Source organism: Heloderma suspectum, chromosome 4 (assembly GCF_057233095.1).
Source record: "Heloderma suspectum isolate Gila_16-S chromosome 4, 16-S_ref, whole genome shotgun sequence".
NCBI classification, from domain to species: domain Eukaryota; kingdom Metazoa; phylum Chordata; class Lepidosauria; order Squamata; family Helodermatidae; genus Heloderma; species Heloderma suspectum.
Window position 1 is genome coordinate 5,759,619 of NC_139461.1, and position 17,918 is coordinate 5,777,536.

Genomic DNA, 17,918 nt, shown 5'->3' on the forward strand with positions numbered 1-17,918 from the left:
CACGGCACCTTCAAACGCTGAGACACAGCAGCCCCCTCCGCTGAAAGGAGCAGCGCCCTCCCCAAAGAGGCGCCTGGGGGAGTCCTCAACACTCTTACCTGCAGCTCCCTTCCTGGCTCCAGAGACTGTGGCTCGCTTGGCCAACTGCAGGGGGGAAACCAGAGTTACAGAGCTACTTTCCCTTTCCTAGGGCTCCATTCCTTCTTTGCCAACATGGCCCGCTGGTCGCTAGGGCACCCTAAGCCCTTTCCTGGAGAGATCTCTAATCCCCCCCCTCCGCCCTTGTTTTAATAGATTTTGGACACTGCCCTCTGATTTGGCAATGAAGGGCAGTGCAGAAATATTATAAATCCATAAAACAGTGCCCCCGCCCCTCCAGGCACCCCAGGAATTCTCTCTTACGAACCACCGTCTGTTTGAGGTCCGGGGGTTTCCCATCGAACACAAACACTGGTTTGATGCCATTTTCGAGGAGATGCAACGTCCGGTAAAACAGCCCCTGCAGAGCACTGAAATGGAACATGAGGCCATGAGGGGAGGGGGTGCTGTGCTGGGAGAGCTCTGAAGCACAAGCTCACTGCTGTGGAAATGGACCAGGAGTAGGGGCCTGCCCACCTTGAGGGCAATGGCCCTGCTTTGGCCAACTTGGAAGCAACAACTGGAACAACGCGAACTGCCCTGGAAAGCTCACTGCTTAAAGCAGCAGGGAGAGGAAGCCACTTCCCTTTCCCCTCCCCTGGCAATTGCTCACCTGATATTTTGCCCGTGGCGGTTGATGATCTGCGGCATTGCGGTGCGGAACTGGTAAATGGCCACAGAGGCATCCAAGGCCACCACATGGCCTGAGCCGAGCAAGAGGAAAAAGAGAAAGCAAAGGTTATTGCCCCTCAAGCCCTGCTCAAAGTGGGGTCACACACTTCTTTTCAGGTGGACATAACTAAGTCCGGCCTAACCACCCCACGTCCTGTTCTATCCCCCTTGGAAACCATCCTGATTCTTTCAAAACCACCCCACTCTGGGTACTTCCCCAAAGTTAGGGGCAACCTCTCCATCTCTTCCTGCTGTCCCAAGAAAAGTGCCAGACACCTGTTTCCAGTCATCCTGGCCACCGTTTAGCCACCCAGCCATGGACGTGACAAAGGAGCGCCTCCAGCACCAGACAGGCCGCTTAACAAGATCAGCCTCGGATGGCCTTCTCTCTGTCCCATCAGCCAGGACAGCTAGACTGGTGGGGACGAGGGAGAGGGCCTTTTCTGTGGTGGCCCCCACTCTGTGGAACTTCCTCCCTAGGGAACTCCGTCATGCCCCCTCTTTAATGAGCTTCCGTCATGCATTAAAAATGTGGCTGTTCAGGCAGGCATTTGGGGTGGGTTAGGGTATTTTAGAAGATGTTTTTATTATAGAATTTTATTGTTTTAAACTGTTTTTATTGTATGTTGTACATCGCCCAGAGTGGCTGGGTGACCAGCCAGATGAGTGATTAATAAATTTAATAATAAATAAATAAATAAAAATGAGAGTAAACAGTGCGATTTGTCTATGTTAAGTGATCCTGAGCGCTAGGCAAACCTTGGCCACTATAACCCCTAAGAGCTTCTGCCATAATAACTTTGTTTGCCTTTATGGCAGCCTCCTGCAAGCTGGCTCCCTCCAGATAGGTGGGGCTGCAACTCCCACAATTCCCAGCCAGCATGGCCATTGGCTGGGAATTATGGGAGTTGTAGTCCAACATATCCAGAGGGCAGCAGGGTGGGGAAGGCTGCTTTAAGGTGCCACAAGACTCTCCCACATGTGCTTCGAGAGGTAGAAACTGTGGCAAGATTCAAATGCCTTTTGAAAACATACTCATTTACACAGGCTTTCCATGGCTTGTAATGCACTATGACACTGCTCTGTTTATTATTTTTGCTGGAAGTTTATTGTTTTTATAGTGTAAGACATGTCATTTTAGTGTAAACCGCTTAAAGATATTATATGGACAGGCCATAGCTCAGTGGTAGAGCCCCTGCTTTGGATGCAAAAGGTCCCAGGTTCAATTTCTGCCATCTATGATCCACCAGCTACAGCCTTTCCTGGACAGGGATAACCTAGCCACAGTAGTGCATGCGCTGGTAACTTCCCGCTTAGACTACTGCAGTGGGCTTGCAGTGGGCCTGCCCTTGAAGACGATTTGGAAGTTGCAGCTAGTGCAAAATGCAGCAGCTAGACTGCTGACCGGAGCATCTAATAAAAATCATATAACACCCGTTTTAAAAGAATTGCACTGGCTGCCAATACGCTTTTGGTCAAAATTCAAGGTGATGACATTTAAAGCCCTAAGTGGCCTGGGACCTCAATATTTGAGGGAGCCGCTCTCCCTATATATGTCTGCCCAAGAACTGAGATCTGTTGGAGGGGCCCTCCTCTGTGTCCCACCGTATGAGACATACACTCTGGTGGGATGTGGGAGAGGGCCTTCTCTGCTGTGACACCCCAGTTGTGGAATGCCCTCCCCTTGGAGGCCTGATTGGCGCAGACGTTGGTCTAGTTTCAGCACCAAGTAAAAACGTGGCTTTTTGCCAAAGCCTTTGAGGGCTAAATGCATTCCCTAGCACATTGTTTTAACCATTTTATTGTTTTTGATTTTAACTGGTTTTAGCTTAATAGTTTAATATGTTTTTAGGTGTTTACATTATTTTATACTGTTTAAACTGATTTTATCTGTACACCGCCCTGAGATCTTAATGATATAGGGTGGGATAGCAATGTTTTAAATAAATAAATCTCCGGGTAGGCCTGGAAAAATTCCTGCATGAAACCCTAGAGAGCTGTTGCTGCGTGTCACTGTCGACAGTACTGGGCTAGATGGACCTTTGGCCTGACTCAGCATAAGGCAGCTTCCTTTGCTCCTATATTATACTGAGCAGTATACAGGTATTATACATCAGATGCTTTGTTGATTTTGCTGCAAAAGGCTAACAAAACTGCTGCCCTTCTGGAAATGCGTCACTCTGTCCACTCAAACTTGCACCTGGACAGGTTCAATGGTGCAGGGGAAAGAGCAGGTTTGGGTCCATTTTCAGTGTTCTGTTATGGTTGGAACTGGGTATTTGAATCCATGTTAGAAATAGAAAACCAAAGAGGAAGAGGGTGGTTTTTTTTTAGTTGAATCCATCTGGAATAAAAACAAAGGCGTGGTTTTGTGAGGGGGCAGTACCAGAGCCTGGCATCCTGACCCCGTGCGGGCTGAGCGGTAAGCAAGTCCCGCGGAGTCCGGTGGGCTTACTCCCAGGCGATCCTGCATAGGCCGCCCTTTCCCCGGTGCGTGGAAGTCGTTCTGCCCTCCCTCTCCCACCCAAGCAACCCCAGAGGGGGCTGCTGGAGAGGTCTGCGACGCCCAGGGCTTCCTTGTCCCTCAAAGAGGAGACGCCCGGGCCCAGGCCAGCCACCGGAACGCGCGGGCAGACCCACTTCCTCGGCGCTCATCCAGACGCGCCGTTGTCCCTGTGCGGGCACCCGCAGTGGCGGAGCGCAGGCCCGCGCGCCGCACCCCGTGGACAGAGCAGGGCGTCACTTCCGACACAGGAGTGCTGGGGGGCTCTGACACGGCTGGAGGGGAGGGCACTCTGCATATGCTCAGCGAGGCTGCTCCCTTCCCGCTGAACAAACGCGAGCTTCCAACGTAGGTTGGGCCACTTGACGCTTTCGGCACGGGCTGGCGGCTACTCCCCGGGAGCCCCCCCCCCCGCGCGCGCACGCTCCCTCCCTCGGGCCGCGATGCGCGCTGCTCGCCGGCGCCGCATCGGAGCAGACCCCTCCCCACCCGCGGGCGCAGCGGCCTCGTTCGGGCCGCCGGGGGCCTCCAGGGCGGCGGCGGGCGGGCGGGCGCGGCGCTCACCGCGGTACTTCTCCAGCCGGACGGAGCTCACGGCGCCCGGCGCCTCGTCCCTGATCAGCTCGGCCAGCCTGGTGATCCCCATGGCCGCCCCGGCGGAGGAGGTGGAAGGAGCAGCCGAGCCGGCCGGCTGCTGGAGCGGGCGCGCACGGGCGGAGACCTCGGGGCGGCGCGCCCAGAAGGAGCCGGCGCAGCCGGTCTAGGTTGCGCAAGCCCCGCAGGAGCGCCGCTGAACACGGGCGAGGTGCTTCTCGCTCCCGCCGCTCCAGCGCCCGCCCAGCCCGCTCTTGCTCCTGCGTTAAACTAGGACTTCAGTGGGGGCCTCTTGCTGCCCCATTGCAGGCAACCAGCCCGACTGGGCGAGCGGCATCCCGATGAGGCAGAGCAGCCGAAAGCAGGCGGGCAGCTGGTCTCTGCCCTGATGCGCTTGCGACAAGCCCGCTCCCCGGAATGCACAGCCTACAGCAGCCTTTCCCAGCCCAGGGCGCCCCTGGAAGGCACCCCCGGGCTGGGGAAGGCCGATCTGTGGGTTCCGAAAAGAGCCAAGGAAGAGATGACGAGGCGCAGGTGGGGCTAGCACCAAAAAAGAAGAACGCCTCTGCCCCGACGAGCTTCCCAAGTGACTACAGGGGTTTCGTTTCCTTTGAACGTGCTTAGCCTCCAAAGCTTTCCCAGATTTTGCTCTTCAATTGCTTTATTATTTATTTACTTATTTTCAAAGGACAGCTCACGCCATCAGCTATGCGGGCATTCCCCGCTCGAAAGTGCTGGTGGATATCCATGCAGGATGCCCGCCGCATGCGTGTGCTCAGAGCATCCTGCGACCGCTCAGTGGCATCCACTTAAGCCCATGCCCTTACCTGCGAGTAACTAAAATGATCAAGGGGCTGGAGCATCTCCCCCGCGAGAGAAGGCTACAACAGCTGGGATTGTTTAGCTTGGAGAAAAGGAGGGTAAACGGAGACCTGATAGAGGACTACAAAATTATGTATGGTGTGGGGAAAGTGGATGGGGAGACGTTTTTCCCCCTCTCTCAAAATACCAGAACCCAAAGGGGTCATCCTATGACGCTGGTTGGTGGGAGATTCAGGACAGACAGAAGGAAGGGCCTCTTCAGCGCAGAGTTGAAGTATTGCCACAAGATGTAGCGATGGCCACCGGTTCGGAGGGCTTTGGAAGGGGCTTGGCCAAATTCCTGGCGGAAAAGGCTGCCAGTGGCTACTAGTCCTGATGGCCATGTGCTACTTCCACTACCGGAGGCAGTGAGCCTCTGTGCACCCGCTGCTGGGGAACATGGGCGGGAGGGTGCTGCTGCGCTCAGGCCCCGCTCGTGGGTTCCCGGTAGATGGCTGGTCGGCCGCTGCGCGAACAGAACGCTGGACTAGCGGGACCCTCGGCCCGATCCAGCCTCGGGCTCTTCTGATGTCCTCGCCTCGCCCGGGAAACGCAAGCTGACCTCGGACGCGGCCGGGGGGGGCGCGCCGCGGAGGGCTCTGCGGGCCGTGCCCGGAAGTCAGAGACGCCCGGCGCCAGAGACCTGCCCCTCTGCCGCGCCGGCGTCGCTCAGCCGCGTCCGACGCCCCGTGGCCCGATGGGCCGCGGCGCGCCAGCCTCCCCGCCCCGCGCTCTGCCCCGCAGCGCCACCCGCTCCCGCTGCCGCCGGGCCTTCGGGCTCCGCAGGTTGGCGCTGCCGCTCTAGCCGACGTCGCGCCGTGGCCGCTCCAGCCTGGAGAACTCGCTGCCGGAGGCCTGGCGGATCGCGCACGCGCGGGAGGGGGCGCGCGAGGGAGGGCCGGGCCGGGCGCGGGCGGCGCCAGCCGGGGCGGGGCAGCCGCGGCCGCGCGCCGCGGCGCAATGGGGGCCCGTCACCCCGGTCGCACAGCGCGCCCCGCGCCCCAGCACCTCGGCCGGTCCCGACGCGCGGAGCGAGCCCGCCCCCCCGCGACCACGGCCCGTACTCGTGACGCGCCCCTCGCCACGGCGCCTGGCCGCGTGTGCGTCGAAGTTAACCGACGAAGCTGCCTCCGAGCGAGCCGGACCGCCGAACGGGGTCTCCCCGACCGGGAGGGAATGCGGCACTTCCCAGATGCTTGCAGTGGAGCTGCACCAGGATTGACGTTGGGTCCTTCTGCCCGCCAGGCAGGTGTGCCGCCGCTGCGGTTACCTGACACCGGTGCAGGGCCCCCAGCCCAGGCTAAGGCACCAGGTCCGCCTTTGCCACGTGGATGGAGCCAGGATGGTGCTCACACTGGGGGACCGGGGGGGGCTGTTAGTGAAATTCAGAAGCCGCATCCCCTGACTATCCCCCCCCTTTGGCTAAATCATCTCCTCCCCGCCCCCCGTGTTGCCTTTTGAAAACAATCATGGGGAGGGGGGCAACAAAAGGTAACTTGCGCACCAAGCCAGGGACTGTCCTTGTGCAGCTTCCACGGTTATTTCATGTCCTGCATCCGTCAGTCACAATGAAGTGATAAAATGGATCCTGAGCGGGGGAGCCAGGATCATTCTCACGCAGCACCTCCTTTTCCTGCTCCAGGGTAGGGGGTACCTTTGCACACAGTGAGGAGAGAGAGGCTGGACCTGGAGTGGCAAAGGTAGGTTCGTTGCTTGGGGGGCACGGAGGAGGTCTGGTAGGCAGTAATGGGGCTATTTCACTGCAGAACAATCACCTCCAAATTGCAGAGCAGCCTTTCCCAACCAGATGCCCTCCAGATGTGCAACTCCCATCCTCCCCAGCCAGCATGGGATGAGAGTGGCAGTGCTACCCATCTGGAGGGCACCTGGTTGGGAAAGACTGTTGTGGAGGGCCAGATTCCGTTTCAGATTCCAGTGGTGGAGGGGGCCGAAGGCCAAACACCAAAAAACTTCAGCAGACTGTAGCTTCAGGCTCTCCGTGCCAGTCACTAAGCCTTAGAAGTGGCATTTCAACCTTCTAGGAGAGGGGAAAAATTGCGAGCACTGGGTAACCATCAAATGATCATGTGGAGGGGGGCCTATCTGGCGAACTCCAGGCAAGCCAGATTTGGCCTGAGGTTTGACACACCTGCCATAATAAGAGCCCTGCTGGATCCACCCAGTCCAGCCTCCTGCTTCCCACAATGACCATAAAATCATAGAATAGTAGGGTTGGAAGGGGCCTACAAGGCCATCGAGTCCAACCCCCTGCTCAATGCAGGACTCCAAGTCAGAGCATCACTGACAGATGGCTGGTGCTGATGGACCAAGCAGGTGCTTATGAGCAGGGCATGAATGCAATCGCTCTCCCATGCTGTTGCTTCCCAGAGACTACTCAGTGGTGGACTGCTTCTGAACCTGGGGTTCTATTTGGCCACCATGACTAAAGGCACAATCCTATACATGTTTAGATGGAAAAATGTCCTACAACTCCCAGCATTCCCCAGCCAGCATGGCTGGCTGGGGAATGCTGGGAGTTGTAGGCCTTTTCTCTGTCTAAACATGCATAGGATTGCGCCCTCAGTCAACCCTCTTCCTCCATGGATTTTGTCTAACCTTTTAAAGCTAGGGGCTGTTCTCACATCCTGTGGCAGGCAGTTCCATAAATTAATTGCTTGTACTTTTGCATGTCCTGAAACTCCTGCCAATCAGTTTAATTGGGTGACTGCTGGGTTCTAGTATGATAAGAGAAGAAGAAACTCCCTCCCAAAGGTAATCTGAGCAGCCATTTCGTCCTGTTATATTTTCATATGACAAATAAACTTTAAAAACCCATCACCTGCTGAGGTTTTTCTTTTGCCAGGGTGGCCAGTTTGACACAATAGGTAGGACGCAGTATGGTCGCTAGCATCCTGGCATTTGTAAACTTGCTTTTGGCTGAAATCAGCAAGGCTTCCTCGTAGGGGAGATTGCTGGTTTTGTGGCTGCATCAGACGGGCGCCAGGGCCTGGGTCTCTGGGCAGAAATCATAGAATCATAGAATAGTAGGGTTGGAAGGGGCCTACAAGGCCATAGAGTCCAACCCCCTGCTCAATGCAGGAATCCAAGTCAGAGCATCCCTGACAGAGGGCTGTCCAGCCTCGTCTTGAAGGCCTCCAGTGTGGGAGAGCCCACCACCTCCCTAGGGAATTGGTTCCATTGTCGTATTGCTCTAACAGTCAGGACATTTTTCCTGATGTTCAGCTGGAATCTGGCTCCCTGTCACTTGAGCCCATTATTCCGTGTCCTGTACTCTGGGATGATCGAGAACAGATCCTGGCCTTCCTCTCTGGGACAACCTTTCAAGCACTTGAAAAGCGCTATCCTATCTCCCCTTGGTCTTCTCTTCTCAAGGCTAAACATGCCCAGTTCTTTCAGTCTCTCCTCATAGGGCTTTGTTCCCAGTCCCTTGCTCATCTTTGTTGCCCTGCTCTGAACCCTCTCCAGTTTGTCTGCATCCTTCTTCAAGTGTGGTGCCCAGAACTGGACACAGTACTCCAGATGAGGCCTAACCAGTGCTGAGTAGAGGGGAACTAGTCCTTCCTGGGATTTGGAAGCTATGCTTCTATGAATGCAGCCCAAAATAGCATTGGCCATTTTTGCAGCCACATCACATGGTTGGCTCATATTCAGCTTGTGATCGACAACAATTCCAAGATCCTTCTCACTTGTAGTGTGGTTGAGCCACGTATCCCCCATCTTGTAACTGTGCATTTGGTTTCTTTTTCCTCGGTGCAGAACTTGGCATTTATCCCTATTCAATGTCATTCTGTTTTCTGCCCAGCGCTCCAGTCTATCCAGATCACTTTGAATTTTGTTTCTGTCTTCCAAAGTATTAGCTCTCCCGCCCAATTTTGTGTCATCTGCAAATGTGATCAGCATTCCCTGCACCTCCTCCTCCAAGTCATTCATACAAATGTTGAAGAGCACTGGGCCCAGGACTGAGCCCTGCGGTACCCCACTCATTACCTCTCCCCAGTTGGAGAAGGTCCCATTGATAAGCACTCTTTGAGTCCGATTCTGTAGCCAACTGTGGATCCATCGGATCGTTGTTTCATCTAGCCCACTTTGAGCTAGTTTGCTCATCAGGAGATCATGGGGCACTTTGTCGAAAGCTTTGCTGAAGTCGAGGTATATGATGTCTACAGCATTCCCACAGTCTACACAGTCTACGGGAGGTGACTTGATCAAAAAATGAGATCAGATTTGTCTGGCAGGACTTGTTTTTGACAAATCCATGTTGGCTTGGAGTAATCATGGCATTGTTGTTAAGGTGCTTCCAGATGGATTGCTTTATCATCTGCTCCAGAATTTTCCCAGGGATTGATGTCAGACTGACTGGTCTGTAGTTAAATCAAATCAACCGGCACAGAGTGCCTCTGCCTTAGTAAACCAGGGAGAGTCCTGTGCTGGGCAAGCCCAAGGCCAGGGGTGATCCTGGAAGTGTTGAGCCACGTGCAGCTTGGCTGGCACCCTTGAACGGTTTCCTGCCCCAAACGACTTGTTTGGGTTGCTCATACGGGTGAGCCAGCTCTGGCCCTTCCGCGGGGTGCACGCTAACCCTCCCCCCTCTTCCCTTGCAGAGCCGCTGTCCGATGCTCGGCTGGTCTGACGTGGTGGCTGGGGTGCTGTCCAACCTCCTGCTGTGTGCTGTGTGCCTCTGCTCCAGCATGCAGACCTTCCAGGTGGGAAAGGGGTGATGGGAGTCCTGCTTTGGGGGAGCATTTGGCATTTCCTCTAGCTGGCCTGGCCTCTTGCCTTCCTCAGCCTTTGCTAGAGAAACATTTGGAATGGGACTAGGAAAACGTTGCTGATTCTCTACCACACCCTTCCCCAATCTGGCACCCTCAGGATGTGTTTGGCTACAACTCCCATCACCCCAGCTAGGAGGTGATGAGAGTTGTAGTCTGACACATCCGGAGGGTGCTGGATTGGGGAAGGCTGCACTAGCCAGTCGGCCTCTGCGCTTGCCCTCTGCTCTGCCTCTTCCTGAGGGGTCCTGCCCGTGACTCCCCACTGGCCAGGGAGTTGTAGTCCGGCCCGTGCAGAGGGCGCCAGCATGGGGAAGGCTACGCTGTACTATACACAGTGCTTCCCTGTGCAGGGAGCCTTTAGACCTGGAGAGAAGCCTGGAAAGGGGGGCGGGGGGGGCCTGTGACACAGCCTGGAGCACCACTATTTTGCGAGTGCATCAGCAGCTGCTGAGACAGGGGCATCAGAAGCTGCCTGACACTGTGTCACACCTGCCTTGGTCCACCTCACACGGTATTGCCAACAGGGACCGGCAGCGGCAGCTCTCCGGGCTTTCAGGCAGGAGTCTTTCTAGCCCTACCGGAGATGGTGCAGGGAGATCAAACCGGAGAGCTTCTGCATGCGACGTAGGGCTCTGCTGCTGAGCCACGGCCCCTCCCGTACTTCTCGGTTCTCACCTGCCTTTCAACCGCCTCCCTCTGTTTGCAGATCAACCGCGGGGCGGCTGCTGGGTTTCTCCTCCAGGCCCTTGTGCCCCTGATGGAAATGGCCGCCCCGCTCACTGCCCCCTTCGGGCTCGCCTGGGCTCCTGCGGGGAGGCCCCCAGATGCTGCCTGGGTCTCTGCGGTGGTCGGACTACCTCTGCTGGCGTTTGCCTTCCACTGGCTGAATGGCGACTGCTCCACGGCGAACGTCCTCTTGGGAGGAGCACTTCTGCTGGCTGGAGGCTGGGACTACTTCACGGAGGAGGGCAAGGCCATGGTGGCCCATTCTGTCACCATGGTGGCCTCCATCACCATCCTCATCGTTTCAGTCTTCACTGGCAACGCCCATGGGATTCTGGGCAGCCTCCTGGTGGGCATGGCCGGCCTGCTGGTGGGGACCAAGGTGCAGCAGTTGCTGGCGCTCAGCAAGAGGGACGTCCTTCACGGCCTCATGGCAGCAGCGAACCTGACTTTGCGGTGGGCTCTCCAAACGCAGCACCAGGAACTGGGACGAGGGGGTGGGGGGCTGTTGGCTGCAACCTTGGACTGATGGTGGAGCCCCTGTGGATCAGGGGAAGTTGCAGAGGCGGGTCCCAGGAGCCGCTTTGGGGTTTCAGGAACTGCTGGTGCACAACTCTGGGGGTACAGGCAGCATCACTTCCAGTGTAGCAAGGGAAGTGGGCCGTGGCTGAGTGGCAGAGCAGTTGCTTCTCCAGGTAGAATGGAGAAAGACTCCTGCCTGAAACCCTGGAGAGCCACTGCTAGTCCATGTCACCTGGGCTAGACAAACCAAGAGCCTGACTTAGTGACCCTGTTCGCACAGTCAAAACAAGCCACAGTTGCTTGTTGTGTGGCAGGCGTGATTTGTGATTTGCTTGTCGTGTTGTCCAAACCCATGTGGCATGGCTTGATGGAGGGTTAAACAACCTGCAAATGACCTATAGGCTGTTGTAGGGTTATTGGAGGGTTCTTTAACCCTCCAACAAGCCATGCTGCCCAGGTTTGGATGACACAACAAGCCGCAGCTGGGTGCCGATGATGCAAATTGTGCCCGGCATGTGCCAGCACATGCCATGGCTCACAAGAAGCCACCGCGGCTTGTTTTGATTGTGTGAACTGGCCCATTATCAGGCTGTTTCCCAGGTTCCCTCTTGGTTTGTAGGCTACTTCACTGCAGATTTTTCTGGGGTTCATTGTGGAGCTGCAAACCTACATCCCCCAGAGAGGCCTGGCCCTGGACTGGTGAGGATGTGTGAATGTTGCTGCATGACCACCTTGTGGGAGAGGGATGGGAAAAAACCCAAGAAGAGCCCTGGAACTGGATCAGAACAAAGGCTTCTCTAGTTCAGCATTTTCATCAGTGGCCAACCAGATGCCCACAGGAAGCCCAGAGGAATAGGCTGCTGTTCCCCAGCGGCTAGGATTCAGAGGTCTCCTGGAAGTAGTATCAGGTCGGCCTTAGAAGAAATGGAGCCAGTATGGATTAGAAGAGCCAGCATGGTGTAGTGGTGAGGGTGCTGGACTGGGACTCAGGAGATCCAGGTTCTAGTCCCAGCTCAGCCACAAAGTTCCCTGGGTGACTTTGGGCTGGTCACTGGCTCTCAGCTTAACCTACCTCACTGGGCTATTGTGAGGATAAAATGGAGAGGAGGAGGATAATGTACGCCGCCTTGGGTTCCTTGCAAGAGGAAAAAGGGTGGGATATTAATGCAATAATAAATGTAAAGATAGAAAATAAAAATAGTGACAAGGATGAAGCATGTCTTGAGCACAGCCCCCCCCCCCCCCCCGTGTCAGCTTGTGGCTTTCTTTTTTTAGAGTAATGCACTGCTTCTCCCCACCTTTCCTAACCTGGTGCCCTTCGGATGTGTTCGCCTGCCAGTGCCCCTGCTGGCTGGGGGTGAGGAGAGCTGCAGTCCCACAGAGCTGGAGGGCACCTCGCTGGGGAAGCCAGGCTCGCGGCGCTTCTAGTATTTGCAGTGCTTCTTGTGCTCAGTAACATGGTCTCAAAGCAAAGCCATGTTTCGCTGATTTTTACCTAGAACGAATGACTGCAAACTGTAAAAGAAACACACTTTCAGTGAAATGGTGGAAGTTCGTTTTTGCAGTTAGTGTTAGTACCCAAACAACTTGTTGTTGTTGTTGTTGTTCAGTCGTTCAGTCGTGTCCGACTCTTCGTGACCCCATGGACCATAGCACGCCAGGCCTTCCTGTCCTGCGCTCTCTCCCGGAGCGTGCTCAAGTTCATATTCATTGCATCCGTGATGCTATCTAGCCATCTCATCCTCTGCCGTCCCCTTCTCCTTTTGCCTTCAGTCTTTCCCAGCATCAGGGTCTTTTCCAGGGAGTTTTCTCTTCGCATTAGGTGGCCAAAATATTTGAGCTTCAGCTTCAGTATCTGTCCTTCCAATGAGCAGTCAGGGTTGATTTCCTTTAGGATGGACTGATTGGACCTCCTTGCAGTCCAGGGGACTCGTAAGAGTCTTCTCCAGCACCACAGTTTGAAAGCATCAATTCTTCGGCGCTCAGCCTTCCTTATAGTCCAGCTCTCACAGCCATACATTACTACTGGGAAAACCATAGCTTTGATTAGACGGACCTTTGTCGGCAAGGTGATGTCTCTGCTTCTTACTCTGCTGTCTAGGTTTGCCATAGCTTTCCTCCCAAGGAGCAAGCGTCTTTTAATTTCATGGCTACAGTCACCATCTGCGGTGATCTTGGAGCCCAAGAAAGTAAAATCTGTCACTGCTTCCATTTCTTCCCCTTCTATATGCCAGGAAGTGATGGGGCCAGATGCCATGATCTTAGTTTTTTTAATGTTGAGTTTCAAACCAGCTTTTGCACTCTCCTCTTTCACCCTCAACAAGAGGCTCTTGAGATCCTCTTCGCTTTCTGCCATTAGGGTGGTATCGTCTGCATATCGGAGGTTGTTGATACTTCTCCCGGCAATCTTAATTCCAACCTCTGATTCATCCAACCCGGCATTTCTCATGATGTACTCTGCATATAAGTTAAATAAGCAGGGTGACAATATGCAGCCTTGTCGTACTCCTTTCCCAATTTTGAACCAATCGGTTGTTCCATGTCTGGTTCTTACTGTTGCTTCTTGACCCTCGTACAGGTTTCTCAGGAGACAGGTAAGGTGGTCTGGTACTCCCATCACTTTAAGAATTTGCCACAGTTTGTTGTGATCCACACAATCAAAGGCTTTAGCGTAGTCAATGAAGCAGAAATAGACGTTTTTCTGGAATTCTCTTGCTTTCTCCATGATGCAGCGAATGTTGGCGATTTGATCTCTAGTTCCTCTGCCTCTTCGAAACCCAGCTTGTACTTCCGGTAGTTCTCGGTTTGCATACTGCTGAAGCCTAGCTTGTAGGATTTTGAGCATCACCTTGCTGGCATGTGAAATGAGCGCAATTGTGCGGTAGTTTGAACACTCTTTGGCGTTGCCCTTCTTTGGAATTGGAATGTAAACTGACCTTTTCCAGTCTTGTGGCCACTGTTGAGTGTTCCAGATTTGTTGGCATATTGAATGCAGCACTTTAACAGCATCATCTTTTAGGATTTTAAATAGCTCGGCTGGAATACTGTCATCTCCACTAGCTTTGTTGTTACTAATGCTTCCTAAGGCCCACTTGACTTCACTCTCTAGGATGTCCGGCTCAAGTTCGGTGACCGCACTATCATGGCTATCAGGGACATTCAGATCTTTCCTGTATAGTTCTTCTGTGTATTCTTGCCACCTCTTCTTAATCTCATCTGCTTCTGTTAGGTTCCTGCCTTCTTTGTCCTTTATCATGCCCGTCTTTGCACAAAACATTCCCTTGAGATCTCCAATTTTCTTGAAGAGATCTCTAGTCTTTCCCATTCTGTTGTTTTCCTCGATTTCTTTGCATTGTTCATTTAAGAAGGCCTTCTTGTCTCTCCTTGCTATTCTCTGGAACTCTGCATTCAGTTGGGTATATCTTCCCCTTTCTCCCTTGCTTTTCGCTTCCCTTCTTTCGTGAGCTACTTGTAAAGCCTCATCAGACAGCCACTTGGCTTTCTTGCATTTCTTTTTCTTTGGGACGGATTTTGTTGCTGCCTCCTGAACAATGTTACGGACCTCCGTCCATAGTTCCTCAGGCACTCTGTCTATCAGGTCTAATCCCTGAAATCTATTCCTCACCTCCACTGTATATTCATCAGGGATATGATTTAGGTCATACCTGAACGGTTTAGTGGTTTTCCCTACGTTCTTCAATTTCAGCCGAAATTTTGCAAGAAGCAGCTCATGATCTGAGCCACAGTCAGCTCCAGGTCTTGTTTTTACTGACTGTATGGAGCTTCTCCATCTTTGGCTGCAAAGGACATAATCAATCTGATTTCGATATTGACCATCTGGTGACGTCAATGTGTAGAGTCGCCTCTTGTGCTGTTGGAAAAGAGTGTTTGCTATGATCAGCATGTTCTCTTGGCAAAACTCTATTAGCTTTTGTCCTGCTTCATTCTGTACACCAAGGCCATGCCTGCCTGTTATCCTGGTGATTTCTTGACTTCCTACTTTAGCATTCCAATCCCCTATGATGAAGAGGACATCTTTTTTTGGTGTTAGTTCTAGAAGGTGTTGTAGGTCTTCATAGAACCGATCAACCTCCGCTTCTTCGGCCTCAGTGGTTGGGGCATAGACTTGAATTACTGTGATGTTGAATGGTTTGCCTTGGATTCGTACTGAGATCATTCTATCATTTTTAAGATTGTACCCCAGTACTGCTTTTCCCACCCTTTTGTTGACTATGAGTGCTACTCCATTTCTTCTAAGGGATTCTTGCCCACAGTAGTAGATATGATGGTCACCTGAATTAAATTCGCCCATGCCTGTCCATTTTAGTTCGCTGATTCCCAAGATGTCGATGTTCAAATTTGCCATCTCATGTTTGACCACCTCCAGCTTACCTTGATTCATTGATCTGACATTCCAGGTTCCTAAACAGTATTGTTCTTTACAGCATCGGATTTTCTTTTCACCGCCAGACACATCCACAGCTGAGTGTCCTTTCGGGTTTGGCCCAGCCGCTTCACTCTTTCTGGCGCTACTTGGAAATACCCTCTGCTCTTCCCCAGTAGCATATTGGACACCTTCCGACCTGAGGGGCTCATCTTCTGGCGTCATATCTTTTAGCCTTGTGATACGTTCCATGGGGTTTTCTTGGCAAGAATACTGGAGTGGGTTGCCATTTCCTTCTCCAGTGGACCACATTTTGTCAGAACTCTCTGTCATGACCTGTCCGTCTTGGGTGGCCCTGCACGGCATAGCTTATGGCTTCACTGAGTTACACAAGCCCCTTCGCCACAACAAGGCAGTGATCCATGAAGGGGAAAAAGAAGGGGAAAAAAACAACTTGAGGAACCCTGAAAAAAAGATTGCAGGCGCTTACTGCTTTTTTGCAAGCTAGCTCACTGCAGGCAATACAGTCAACAAACTCGGAGCTCAGCTGGGTGCCCCCTTCAGCTTGATTCCCAGGGCAAGTGCCCAGCTCGCCCACTGCTAAGGCCGGCCCTGAGTAGTATAAAGCCATCAGGACTAGTAGCTATTGATAGTCTTCTCCTCCTCCATGAATTTGTCAAATCCGCTTTACAAGCCATCCAAAGTGGTGGCCTTCATTACTTCCTGTGGTAGCGAATTCCATGTTTAACTCTGCACCGTGTGAAGAAGCCCTTCCTTTGATCTGTCCTGAATCTCCCACCAATCAGCGTCAGGGGAGGACCCCACTGGGTTCTAGTATTATGAGAGGCAGAGAAATGTCTCCCTATTCACTTCTTCCACCCCATGCATCATTTTGTACACCTCTGTCATGCCTCCTCCATACTCGCCTTGTTTTCTGAACTGCACCAAATCTTGTAATCTTTCCCCAGAGGGGACTTGCCCCAGCCCCTTGATCATTTTGGTTGCAGTGTATGGGCTGGAAGGCCTGCTACCAGACAGTCCTTTGCCTGGCTCCCTGGCTCTTCTCTTGTTGCAGCGGTCAGGGTATCAGGCTGCATCGGGCTCTTTAAATTCAGGAAAGGGCCGAGCAGGCTACCAGGCAACCTCAGGAGACCAGCAGGCAATGGCAAGGCTGAGGGCTGCAATGAGACAGAGCAAGAGGAAGTGAGGAAAAGGAAGGGCTGGGCTACGGCTGCCTGCCACCCCAGTCAGTGGATCAAAGCTCCAGGTGTTACAGGGTGTAGCTGGGCTGCAAAAGCAGAGCTCTGGCAGGCCGTGGAGACTGGTGCCAGGTGAGCTGTCATTGCCTTCCCCAAACTGGTCATATGAGGGCCAGAGATGGAGACCTCCAATGCTTCAGGAGGCACATCCAAGCAGTCTGACTAGCCTGGTACAGCTTCCTGCAGGGCCTGGTTCATGTCCAGCTGTTTCCGTAAGAGCTGTATGGAGCAAAGGATTCTGGGTGCAAGCTCATTCCAAACATGGATAGGTGTGGCTTTTGCTTCCCACCCCCCAGGACAGCTCTGAATGCCAGGTTTACTTGGGGTTCATTCCACCAGGTTTCTTGGCGGGGGGGAAGGACAGGGCTGGAAGTCAGGGCAGATACTGGGGCTTCTTCACACACGGAGCTTTAATCCTGCTATTGAGATTGCTCACTCACTGACGTTTGCGGGTCCTTTAGACGACATCATCAACCTCCAAGGCGTCTCCATACTGGGCACAATCCTATGCATGTTCAGACAGAAAAAACACCCTACACCTCCCAGCATTCCCCAGCCAGCCATGCTGTCTAAACATGCATAGGATTGCACCCTAAATTACCTTTATTCCATTTTTTAAAAGATCCAAGATAATGAGCCATCAAATTACAGCGTATGGAACGTATCACAAGGCTAAAAGATATGACGCCGGAAGATGAGCCCCACAGGTCGGAAGGTGTCCAATATACTACTGGGGAAGAGCAGAGGGTATTTCCAAGTAGCAGAAAGAGTGAAGCGGCTGGGCCAAAGCTAAACGGACGCTCAGCTGTGGATGTGTCTGGTGGTGAAAAGAAAGTCCGATGCTGTAAAGAACAATATTGTTTAGGAACCTGGAATGTAAGATCAACGAATCAAGGTAAGCTGGAGGTGGTCAAACATGAGATGGCAAGACTGAACATCGACATCTTGGGAATCAGCGAACTAAAATGGACAAGCATGGGCGAATTTAATTCAGGTGACCATCATATCTACTACTGTGGGCAAGAATCCCTTAGAAGAAATGGAGTAGCACTCATAGTCAACAAAAGGGTGGGAAAAGCAGTACTGGGGTACAATCTCAAAAACGATAGAATGATTGCAGTACGAATCCAAGGCAAACCATTCAACATCACAGTAATTCAAGTCTATGCCCCAACGACTGAGGCTGAAGAAGCTGAGGTTGATCGGTTCTACGAAGACCTACAACACCTTCTAGAACTAACACCAAAAAAAGATGTCCTCTTCATCATAGGGGATTGGAATGCTAAAGTAGGAAGTCAAGAAATCACCAGGATAACAGGCAGGCATGGCCTTGGTGTACAAAATGAAGCAGGACAAAGGCTAACAGAGTTTTGCCAAGAGAACACGCTGATCATAGCAAACACTCTTTTCCAACAGCACAAGAGGCGACTCTACACATGGGCATCACCAGATGGTCAATATCGAAACCA

General features: G+C 53.1%; 2 protein-coding genes across 12 annotated transcripts in view; one reads left to right on the plus strand and one right to left on the minus strand.

Annotated features, from left to right (window-relative positions):
• Positions 1-4,384, minus strand: part of LOC146346468 (putative flap endonuclease 1 homolog) — a 25,902-nt gene extending 21,518 nt beyond the window's left edge. Inside the window, exons 1-4 of one of the 4 annotated variants that reach the window (XM_084848496.1) lie at positions 3,878-4,384; positions 752-842; positions 407-509; positions 99-144 (exon numbers count right to left, since the gene is read on the minus strand). In XM_084848496.1, the coding sequence (XP_084704622.1) occupies positions 99-144; positions 407-509; positions 752-842; positions 3,878-3,959 (322 nt within the window). In that variant the 5' untranslated portion in view covers positions 3,960-4,384. Of the gene's footprint in view, positions 1-98; positions 145-406; positions 510-751; positions 843-3,196; positions 3,503-3,877 lie in introns of those variants that run through there. The other 3 variants (XM_084848497.1, XM_084848498.1, XM_084848499.1) reach the window with 3 other exon arrangements.
• Positions 3,188-12,275, plus strand: TMEM276 (transmembrane protein 276). Of its 8 annotated transcripts, none has more exons than XM_084848506.1 (4): positions 3,188-3,232; positions 6,411-6,468; positions 9,391-9,492; positions 10,268-12,050. In XM_084848506.1, the coding sequence occupies exons 3-4, from the start codon at positions 9,403-9,405 to the stop codon at positions 10,811-10,813; spliced, it is 636 nt and encodes a 211-aa protein (XP_084704632.1). In that variant the 5' UTR covers positions 3,188-3,232; positions 6,411-6,468; positions 9,391-9,402; the 3' UTR covers positions 10,814-12,050. The 8 variants fall into 8 exon arrangements, with proteins under 8 accessions (XP_084704632.1, XP_084704633.1, XP_084704629.1 ...); XM_084848503.1 differs by lacking the exon at positions 3,188-3,232 and adding an exon at positions 5,674-6,017; XM_084848505.1 differs by lacking the exon at positions 3,188-3,232 and adding an exon at positions 5,674-6,013.
• The last annotated feature ends 5,643 nt before the right edge of the window (positions 12,276-17,918 follow it).